The sequence below is a fragment of the Haemorhous mexicanus genome, unplaced genomic scaffold, assembly GCF_027477595.1.
Source record: "Haemorhous mexicanus isolate bHaeMex1 unplaced genomic scaffold, bHaeMex1.pri scaffold_226_ctg1, whole genome shotgun sequence".
Classification (NCBI taxonomy): Eukaryota; Metazoa; Chordata; class Aves; order Passeriformes; family Fringillidae; genus Haemorhous; species Haemorhous mexicanus.
This window is the reverse complement of record NW_026776053.1, coordinates 19,846-30,939: the sequence shown is the minus strand read 5'-3', so window position 1 is coordinate 30,939 and position 11,094 is coordinate 19,846. Positions and strand designations below refer to the sequence as shown.

The following is an 11,094-nucleotide window of genomic DNA, read 5'->3' as shown; positions in this document are numbered from 1 at the left end:
GAATTTTGGCGGTGGGGAAAAGTCGCTGGGGTGGGAGGGGATTTTGGGGAGAATTTGGGGGATTTTGGGAAAATTTGGGGGATTTTGGGCAAATTTGGGGAGTTTGGGGGGTCCTGAGGGTCTTTGGGGTGAATTTGGGGGATTTTGGGGGGGTCTTGGGGGGTTTTAGGGGAATTTTGGGGTGGGAAAAAGGGGGAAAAGTCGCTGGGGTGGGAGGGGATTTTGGGGAGAATTTGGGGATTTTGGGAAAATTTGGGGGATTTTGGGCAAATTTGGGGAATTTTTGGGGTCCTGCTTTAATTTTGGGCTCCTGTAATGAGAAGACCCCAAATTCATCCCCTTTTTTTCCCCTTTTTCCCTTTTTTTCCCCATTTTTTCCCCCTTTTTTCCTCTATTTTTTCCCTTTTTCCCATTTTTTCCCTTTTTTTCCCTTTTTTTCCCCTTTTTCCCCTTTTTTTCCCATTTTCTCCCTTTTTTTCTCCATTTTTTCCCTTTTCTTTCCCATTTTTTCCCCTTTTTTCCCTTTTTTTCCCATTTTTCCCTTTTTTTCCCCCTTTATTCCCTTTTTTCCCTTTTTCCCCTTTTTTTCCCCATTTTCCCTTTTTTTTCTCCATTTTTTCCCTTTTTTTCCCTTTTTTTCTCCATTTTTTCCCTTTTTTTCCCACTTTTTCCCCTTTTCCCCTTTTTTTCCCTTTTTCCCTTTTTTCCCCATTTTTTCCCTTTTTTTTTCCCTTTTCCCTTTTTTCCCTTTTTTTTCCCCTTTTTTCCCATTTTTTTCCCTTTTTCCCCTTTTTTCCCTTTTTTCCTTTTTTTCCCCATTTTTTCCCTTTTTTTCCCCATTTTTTCCCCTTTTTTTACCTTTTTTCCCTTTTTTCCCTTTTTTCCCTTTTATCCCCTTTTTTTTCCCCTTTTTTCTCTTTTTTCCCCTTTTTTCCCTTTTTTTCCCCATTTTCCCCCTTTTTTTCTCTATTTTTTCCCTTTTTTTTCTCCTTTTTTTCCCTTTTTTTCCCTTTTTTTCCCTTTTTTCCCCCATTTTTCCCTTTTTTTCCTTTTTTTTCCCCTTTTTTTCCCTTTTTTCCCTTTTTTTTCCCTTTTTTTCCCCATTTTCCCCCTTTTTTTCCTCTATTTTTTCCCTTTTTTCCCCATTTTTTCCCTTTTTTTCCCTTTTTTCTCCATTTTTCCCCTTTTTTTCTCTATTTTTCCCCATGTTTTGCCTTTTTTCCCTTTTTTTCCCATTTTTTCCCTTTTTTTCTCTTTTTTTCCCTTTTGTCCCTTTTTCCCCCCTTTTTTTCCCTTTTTTTTTTTCATTTTTTCCCTTTTTTTTCCCCCCCTTTTTTCCCATTTTTCCCCCCATTTTTTCTCCATTTTTCCCCTTTTCTTCCCTTTTTTTCTCCATTTTTCCCTTTTTTTCTCTTTTTTCCCATTTTTTCCCTTTTTTCCCTTTTTCCCTTTTTTCCCTTTTTTTTCCCCTTTTTCCCTTTTTCCTTTTTTTTTTGCCCTTTTCCCCATTTTTTCCCTTTTTTTTCCCCATTTTTCCCCATTTTTCCCCTTTTTTCCTCTATTTTTTCCCTTTTTTCCCATTTTTTCCCATTTTTTTCCCATTTTTTTCCCTTTTTCCCTTTTTTCCCTTTTTTTCTCTTTTTTCCCTTTTTTTCCCTTTTTTCCCTTTTTCCTTTTTTTCTCCATTTTTTTCCTTTTTTTCTCTTTTTTCCCCTATTTTTTTCCCATTTTTTCCCTTTTCTTTCCCATTTTTTTCCCCATTTTTTTTCCCTTTTTTCCCATTTTTCCCCATTTTTCCCCTTTTTTTTCCCTTTTCCCCTTTTTTTCCCTTTTTCCCCCATTTTTTTCCCTTTTTTTTCCCTTTTCCCCCTTTTTTCCCCTTTTTCCCTTTTTTCCCTTTTTTCCCCTTTTTTTCCCCATTTTTCCCCTTTTTTTCCCTTTTTTCCCCTTTTTTCCCCTTTTTTTTCCCTTTTTCCCCTTTTATCCCTTTTTTTCCTTTTTTTCTCCATTTTTTCCCCTTTTTCCCATTTTTTCCCTTTTTTTCCCCCTTTTTCCCTTTTTTTCCCCATTTTTTCCCTTTTTTCCCCCATTTTTCCCCTTTTTTCCCTTTTTTTTCCCTTCTTTTTCCCATTTTTTCCCCTTTTTTTCTCCATTTTTTCCCTTTTTTTCCCTTTTTTTCTCTATTTTGTCCTTTTTTTCCCATTTTCCCCCCTTTTTTTCTCTATTTTTCCCCTTTTTTTTTCCCCATTTTTCCCCCTTTTTTTCTCTATTTTTCCCCTTTTTCTCCATTTTTTCCCTTTTTCCCCCATTTTTCCCCTTTTTTTCCCCTTTTTTCCCTTTTTTTCCCCTTTTTTCCCTTTTTTCCCCCTTTTTCCCCATTTTTCCCCTTTTTTTCCCATTTTTTCCCTTTTTTTTCCCATTTTTCCCCTTATTTCCCATTTTTTTTCCTTTTTTCTCTTTTTTCCCTTTTTTCCCCCAATTTTTTCCCTTTTTTTTCCCCTTTTTCCCCTTTTTCCCTTTTTTCCCTTTTTTTTCTCTTTTTTTCCCTTTTTTCCCCCATTTTTTCCCTTTTTTCCCCTTTTTTTCCCCATTTTCCCCCTCTTTTCCCCTTTTTTCCTCTATTTTTCCCCCTTTTTTTCCCCATTTTTCCCTTTTTTCCCCCATTTCCCCCCTTTTTTTCCTCTATTTTTTCCCTTTTTTCCCTTTTTTTCCCATTTTCCCCCTTTTTTTTCTCTATTTTTCCCCTTTTTTCCCCATTTTTTTCCCTTTTTTCCCTTTTTTCCCATTTTTTCCCCCATTTTCCCATTTTTCCCAGGAAAACGGATCAGTGGCCCCAGAAGTTGATCATGCAGCTCATCCCACAGCAGCTCCTGGTGCGCGCTTGGGGCTTTGGGGTTATTTGGGGTTTTTGTGGGATTTTGGGTTATTTTTGTCAAATTTTGGGGGTTTTTATGGGATTTTGGGGGTTTTTTTGGTGGAATTTTGGGGTTTTTTTTGTGGAATTTTTGGGGGTTTTTGGTGGGATTTTGGGGTTTTTTTGTCAAATTTGGGTTTATTTTTTTGTGTGATTTTGGGTTATTTTTGGGTGGAATTTTGGGGGTTTTTTTGTTAAATTTTGGGGGTTTTTTTGTGGGATTTTGGGGTTTTTTGTGAGATTTTTGGGGGTTTTTTGTGGGATTTTGGGTTAATTTTTGGTGGAATTTTGGTGGGTTTTTTTTGTGGAATTTTGGGGGTTTTTTTGGTGAGATTTTTGGGGTTTTTTTAGTAAAATTTTGGGGGTTTTTTGGTCAAATTTTGGTTTATTTTTTTGTGGGATTTTGGGTAATTTTTTTTGTGGAATTTTGGGTGGGTTTTTTTCTGAGATTTTTGGGGGTTTTTTGGTGAAATTTTGGGAATTTTTTGTGGAATTTTGGGGTTTTTTGTGAGATTTTTGGGGTTTTATTGTGGAATTTTGGGGTTTTTTTGTGAAATTTTGCGGGGGTTTTTTTTTTTAATTTTGGGGGGGTTTTTGTGGGATTTGGGGGTTTTTTTGTTAAATTTTGGGGGTTTTTTTGTGGATTTTGGAGTTTTTTTGTGGAATTTTGGGGGTTTTTTTGTGGATTTTTGGGGGTTTTATTGTGGAATTTTGGGGGTTTTTTTGTGGAATTTTGGGGTTTTTTTTGTGGGATTTTGGTTTATTTTTTGGGAGATTTTTGGGGTTTTTTTGTTGAAATTTTTGGGTTTTTTTCTGTGGAATTTTGGGGGTTTTGTGTGAAATTTTGGGGGTTTTTTGTCAAATTTTGGTGGGGTTTTTTGGTGGGATTTTGGGGTTTTTTTGTCAAATTTGGGTTTATTTTTTTGTGTGATTTTGGGTTATTTTTGGGTGGAATTTTGGGGGTTTTTTTGTTAAATTTTGGGGGTTTTTTTTGTGGGATTTTGGGGTTTTTTGTGAGATTTTTGGGGGTTTTTTGTGGGATTTTGGGTTAATTTTTGGTGGAATTTTGGTGGGTTTTTTTTGTGGAATTTTGGGGGTTTTTTGGTGAGATTTTTGGGGTTTTTTTAGTAAAATTTTGGGGGTTTTTTTGTCAAATTTTGGTTTATTTTTTTGTGGGATTTTGGGTAATTTTTTTTGTGGAATTTTGGGTGGGTTTTTTTCTGAGATTTTTGGGGGTTTTTTGGTGAAATTTTGGGAATTTTTTGTGGGATTTTGGGGTTTTTTGGGGGGATTTTTGGGGGTTTTTTTGGTGAAATTTGGGGTTTTTTTGGGGGAATTTTGGTGGTTTTTTGTGGAATTTGGGGTTTTTTTATGGATTTTGGGGGTTTTTGTGGAATTTTGGGGTTTTTTTTGTGGAATTTTGGGGGTTTTTGTGGGATTTTGGGGTTTTTTTGTCAAATTTTGGGTTATTTTTTTGTGGGATTTTGGGGGTTTTTTTATGAATTTTGGGGGTTTTTGTGGAATTTTGGGGGTTTTTTTGTGGGATTTTGGATTTTTTTTGTGAGATTTTGGGGGGTTTTTTGTGAGATTTTGGTGGCCTTTTTTTGGTGGAATTTTGGGGGTTTTTTTTGTGGAATTTTGGGGTTTTTTTGGTGGAATTTTGGGGGTTTTTTTTGTGGAATTTTGGGGGTTTTTTTTGGTGGAATTTTGGGGGGTTTTTTGTGAAATTTTGGGGGGTTTTTTTGTGGAATTTTTGGGGTTTTTTGGTGGAATTTTGGGGGTTTTTTGTGGGATTTTGGGGGTTTTTTTATGAATTTTGGGATTTTTTTGGTGAGATTTTTGGGGGTTTTTTGGTGAAATTTTGGGGTTTTATTGTGGAATTTTGGGGTTTTTTTGGTGGAATTTTGGGGGTTTTTTTTGTGGGATTTTGGGGTTTTTTTTGTGAAATTTTGGGGTTTTTTTTTGTGGGATTTGGGGGTTTTTTTGTTAAATTTTGGGGGGGGGGTTTGTGGGATTTTTGATTTTTTTTTTGTGGAATTTTGGGGTTTTTTTTGTGGAATTTTGGGGTTTTTTTTAGTGAAATTTTGGGGGTTTTTGAGGGGTTTTATTGTGGAATTTTGGGGGTTTTTTATGGGATTTTGGGGTTTTTTTGTCAAATTTTGGGTTATTTTTTGGTGGGATTTTGGGGGTTTTTTTATGAATTTTGGGATTTTTTTGGTGGGATTTTTGTTTTTGTTTTTTTTTTTTTTTGTGAGATTTTTGGGGTTTTTTTGTGGAATTTTGGGGTTTTTTTGGTGGAATTTTGGGGTTTTTTTTGTGGAATTTTGGGATTTTTTTGGTGGGATTTTTGGTTTTTTTTTTTTTTGTGAGATTTTTGGGGGTTTTTTGTGAGATTTTTGGGGGTTTTTTGTGAGATTTTGGGTTAATTTTTTGTGGAATTTTGGTGGTTTTTTTGTGGGATTTTTGGGGTTTTTTTGTGGGATTTTGGTTTATTTTTTGTGGGATTTTGGGGGTTTTTTTGTTGAAATATTTGGGGTTTTTTCTGTGGAATTTTGGGGGTTTTGTGTGAAATTTTGGGGTTTTTTTGTCAAATTTTGGTGGGGTTTTTTGGTGGGATTTTGGGGTTTTTTTGTCAAATTTGGGTTTATTTTTTTGTGTGATTTTGGGTTATTTTTTTGTGGAATTTTGGGGGTTTTTTTGTGGAATTTTGGGGGTTTTTTTGTCAAATTTTGGGGGTTTTTTGGTGGAATTTTGGGGTTTTTTTTGTGAAATTGTGGGGGTTTTTTTGTGGAATTTTTGGGGTTTTTTTTGTGGAATTTTGGGGTTTTTTTGTGGAATTTTGGGGTTTTTTTGTCAAATTTTGGTTTCTTATTTTTTTGTGGGATTTTGGGTTATTTTGTGGTGGGATTTTGGAGGTTTTTTTGTGGAATTTTAGAGTTTTTTTGTGGGATTTTGGGGTTTTTTTGGTGAGATTTTGGGGGGTTTTTGTGGAATTTTGGAGATTTTTTGTGGAATTTTGGGGGTTTTTATGTGGAATTTTGGGGTTTTTTTGTCAAATTTTGGGTTATTTTTTGGTGGGATTTTGGGGGTTTTTTTATGAATTTTGGGATTTTTTTGGTGGGATTTTTGTTTTTTTTTTTTTTTTTGTGAGATTTTTGGGGTTTTTTTGTGGAATTTTGGGGTTTTTTTGGTGGAATTTTGGAGTTTTTTTGTGGAATTTTGGGAGGTTTTTTGGTGGGATTTTGGGGGTTTTTTTGTTAAATTTTGGGGGTTTTTTTGTGGGATTTTGGAGTTTTTTTGTGGGATTTTGGGGGTTTTTTTGTTAAATTTTGGGGGGTTATTTTGTGGGATTTTGGAGTTTTTTGGTGGAATTTTGGGGGTTTTTTGGTGAGATTTTGGGGAGTTTTTTTTGGTGGAATTTTGGGGTTTTTTGTGGAATTTTGGAGTTTTTTTGTGGGATTTTGGGGGTTTTTTTGTTAAATTTTGGGGGTTTTTTGTGGGATTTTGGAGTTTTTTTGTGGAATTTTGGGGGTTTTTTGGTGAGATTTTGGGGAGTTTTTTGGTGGAATTTTGGGGGTTTTTTGTGAAATTTTGGGGTTTTTTTGTGAAATTTTGGGGGTTTTTTTTGTGAACTTTTGGGGGGTTTTTGTGGAACTTGGGGGGTTTTTTTGTGGAATTTTTGGGGGTTTTTTGGTGAAATTTTGGGGGGTTTTTTTGTGGGATTTTGGGGGTTTTTTTGTGGGATTTTGGGGGTTTTTTTGTGGAATTTTGGGGGGTTTTTTGTGAGATTTTGGGGCGTTTTTTTGGTGGAATTTTGGGGGTTTTTTTGTTAAATTTTGGGGTTTTATTGTGGGATTTTGGAGTTTTTTTGTGGAATTTTGGTTTTTTTTTTTGGTGGAATTTTGGGGGTTTTTTTTGTGGAATTTTGGGGTTTTTTTGTGGAATTTTGGGGGTTTTTTTGTGGAATTTTGGTGGGGTTTTTTTGTGGAATTTTGGGATTTTTTTGTGGGATTTTGGGGGTTTTATTGTGGAATTTTGGGGGGGTTTTGTTGAGATTTCGGGGGGTTTTTTTGCTGGAATTTTGGGGGTTTTTTGTGGGATTTTGGGGTTTTTTTGTGAAATTTTGGGGTTTTTTTGGTGGAATGTTGGGGTTTTTTTGTCAAATTTGGGTTTATTTTTTTGTGGGATTTTGGGGTTTTTTGTGGATTTTTGGGGGGTTTTTGTGGGATTTTGGGGTATTTTTGATGAAATTTTGGGAATTTTTTGTGGAATTTAGGGGTTTTTTTGTCAAATTTTGGGGTTTTTTTGTGGGATTTTGGGGGTTTTTTGTCAAATTTGGGTTTATTTGTTTGTGGGATTTTGGGGTTTTTTTTTTAATTTTGGGATTTTTTTGGTGAGATTTTTGGGGTTTTTTTGGTGAAATTTTGGGGTTTTTTTGTCAAATTTTGGTGGGGTTTTTTGTGGGATTTGGGGGGGTTTTTTTGTGGATTTTTGGGGTTTTTTTGTGGATTTTTGGGGTTTTTTTGTGGGATTTTGAGGGTTTTTTGTGGAATTTTGGGTTTGTTTTCTTTTTTTAATTTTGGGGTTTTTTGTGGATTTTTTGGGGGTTTTTTTTTGTGGGATTTTTTTTTTTTTTAGTGAAATTTTGGGGTTTTTTGTGGAATTTTGGGGTTTTTTTGGGATTTGGGTATTTTTTAAGAGGGATTTGGGATGCTTTTGTAAGATTTGAGATTTTTTTGGTGGAATTTGGGATTTCTTTAGTGAAATCTGTGGGATTTTCATGGAATTTGGGATTTCTTTAGTGAAATCTGTGGGATTTTCATGGAATTTGGGATTTCTTTAGTGAAATCTGTGGGATTTTCATGGAATTTGGGATTTCTTTAGTGAAATCTGTGGGATTTTCATGGAATTTGGGATTTCTTTAGTGAAATCTGTGGCATTTTCATGGAATTTGGGTGCATTTTTAGTGAAATCTGTGGGATTTTCATGGAATTTGGGATTTTTTTAGTGAAATCTGTGGGATTTTCATGGAATTTGGGATTTCTTTAGTGAAATCTGTGGGATTTTCATGGAATTTGGGATTTTTTAGTGAAACCTGTGGGATTTTCATGGAATTTGGGATTTCTTTAGTGAAATCTGTGGGATTTTCATGGAATTTGGGATTTCTTTAGTGAAATCTGTGGGATTTTCATGGAATTTGGGATTTTTTTTGTGAAATCTGTGGGATTTTCATGGAATTTGGGATTTCTTTAGTGAAATCTGTGGGATTTTCATGGAATTTGGGATTTCTTTAGTGAAATCTGTGGGATTTTCATGGAATTTGGGGGCATTTTTAGTGAAATCTGTGGGATTTTCATGGAATTTGGGATTTTTTTAGTGAAATCTGTGGGATTTTCATGGAATTTGGGTGCATTTTTAGTGAAATCTGTTTGATTTTCATGGAATTTGGGATTTCTTTAGTGAAATCTGTGGGATTTTCATGGAATTTGGGATTTTTTTAGTGAAATCTGTGGGATTTTCATGGAATTTGGGATTTCTTTAGTGAAATCTGTGGGATTTTCATGGAATTTGGGATTTCTTTAGTGAAATCTGTGGGATTTTCATGGAATTTGGGATTTTTTTAGTGAAATCTGTGGGATTTTCATGGAATTTGGGATTTCTTTAGTGAAATCTGTGGGATTTTCCTGGAATTTGGGATTTTTTTAGTGAAATCTGTGGGATTTTCATGGAATTTGGGATTTTTTTAGTGAAATCTGTGGGATTTTCATGGAATTTGGGGTTTTTTTAGTGAAATCTGTGGGATTTTCCTGGAATTTGGGATTTTTTTAGTGAAATCTGTGGGATTTTCATGGAATTTGGGATTTTTTTTAGTGAAATCTGTGGGATTTTCATGGAATTTGGGATTTCTTTAGTGAAATCTGTGGCATTTTCATGGAATTTGGGATTTTTTTAGTGAAATCTGTGGGATTTTCCTGGAATTTGGGATTTTTTAAGGGAAATCTGTGGCATTTTCATGGAATTTGGGATTTTTTTAGTGAAATCTGTGGGATTTTCATGGAATTTGGGATTTCTTTAGTGAAATCTGTGGGATTTTCATGGAACTTGGGATTTTTTTAGTGAAATCTGTGGGATTTTCATGGAATTTGGGATTTCTTTAGTGAAACCTGTGGGATTTTCGTGGAATTTGGGATTTCTTTAGTGAAATCTGTGGGATTTTCATGGAATTTGGGATTTCTTTAGTGAAATCTGTGGGATTTTCATGGAATTTGGGATTTTTTTGGTGAAATCTGTGGGATTTTCATGGAATTTGGGATTTTTTTAGTGAAATCTGTGGGATTTTCATGGAATTTGGGATTTCTTTAGTGAAATCTGTGGGATTTTCATGGAATTTGGGATTTTTTAGTGAAACCTGTGGGATTTTCATGGAATTTGGGATTTCTTTAGTGAAATCTGTGGGATTTTCATGGAATTTGGGATTTCTTTAGTGAAATCTGTGGGATTTTCATGGAATTTGGGATTTTTTTTGTGAAATCTGTGGGATTTTCATGGAATTTGGGATTTCTTTAGTGAAATCTGTGGGATTTTCATGGAATTTGGGATTTCTTTAGTGAAATCTGTGGGATTTTCATGGAATTTGGGGGCATTTTTAGTGAAATCTGTGGGATTTTCATGGAATTTGGGATTTTTTTAGTGAAATCTGTGGGATTTTCATGGAATTTGGGTGCATTTTTAGTGAAATCTGTTTGATTTTCATGGAATTTGGGATTTCTTTAGTGAAATCTGTGGGATTTTCATGGAATTTGGGATTTTTTTAGTGAAATCTGTGGGATTTTCATGGAATTTGGGATTTCTTTAGTGAAATCTGTGGGATTTTCATGGAATTTGGGATTTCTTTAGTGAAATCTGTGGGATTTTCATGGAATTTGGGATTTTTTTAGTGAAATCTGTGGGATTTTCATGGAATTTGGGATTTCTTTAGTGAAATCTGTGGGATTTTCATGGAATTTGGGATTTCTTTAGTGAAATCTGTGGCATTTTCATGGAATTTGGGATTTTTTTAGTGAAATCTGTGGGATTTTCATGGAATTTGGGATTTTTTTAAATGAAATCTGTGGGATTTTCCTGGAATTTGGGATTTTTTTAGTGAAATCTGTGGGATTTTCATGGAATTTGGGATTTTTTTAGTGAAATCTGTGGGATTTTCATGGAATTTGGGGTTTTTTTAGTGAAATCTGTGGGATTTTCCTGGAATTTGGGATTTTTTTAGTGAAATCTGTGGGATTTTCATGGAATTTGGGATTTTTTTTAGTGAAATCTGTGGGATTTTCATGGAATTTGGGATTTCTTTAGTGAAATCTGTGGCATTTTCATGGAATTTGGGATTTTTTTAGTGAAATCTGTGGGATTTTCCTGGAATTTGGGATTTTTTAAGGGAAATCTGTGGCATTTTCATGGAATTTGGGATTTTTTTAGTGAAATCTGTGGGATTTTCATGGAATTTGGGATTTTTTTAGTGAAATCTGTGGGATTTTCATGGAACTTGGGATTTTTTTAGTGAAATCTGTGGGATTTTCATGGAATTTGGGATTTCTTTAGTGAAACCTGTGGGATTTTCGTGGAATTTGGGATTTCTTTAGTGAAATCTGTGGGATTTTCATGGAATTTGGGATTTCTTTAGTGAAATCTGTGGGATTTTCATGGAATTTGGGATTTTTTTGGTGAAATCTGTGGGATTTTCATGGAATTTGGGATTTTTTTAGTGAAATCTGTGGGATTTTCATGGAATTTGGGTGCATTTTTAGTGAAATCTGTTTGATTTTCATGGAATTTGGGATTTTTTTAGTGAAATCTGTGGGATTTTCATGGAATTTGGGGTTTTTTTAGTGAAATCTGTGGGATTTTCATGGAATTTGGGATTTCTTTAGTGAAATCTGTGGGATTTTCATGGAATTTGGGATTTCTTTAGTGAAATCTGTGGGATTTTCATGGAATTTGGGATTTCTTTAGTGAAATCTGTGGGATTTTCCTGGAATTTGGGATTTCTTTGGTGAAATCTGTGGGATTTTCATGGAATTTGGGATTTCTTTAGTGAAATCTGTGGGATTTTCATGGAATTTGGGATTTCTTTAGTGAAATCTGTGGGATTTTCATGGAATTTGGGGGCATTTTTAGTGAAATCT

The 11,094-nt window shown here is 34.5% G+C and overlaps 1 protein-coding gene across 1 annotated transcript in view; it reads left to right on the top strand.

Moving 5' to 3' along the window:
- Positions 1-2,782: 2,782 nt before the first annotated feature.
- The window catches only part of LOC132322969 (mediator of RNA polymerase II transcription subunit 25-like), a gene marked incomplete at its 3' end in the record, with an annotated part of 28,152 nt that continues 19,840 nt past the window's right edge, over positions 2,783-11,094 (top strand). Inside the window, exon 1 of the mRNA XM_059837734.1 lies at positions 2,783-2,873. Coding sequence (XP_059693717.1) covers positions 2,847-2,873 — 27 coding nt within the window. The remainder of the gene's footprint in view (positions 2,874-11,094) is intronic.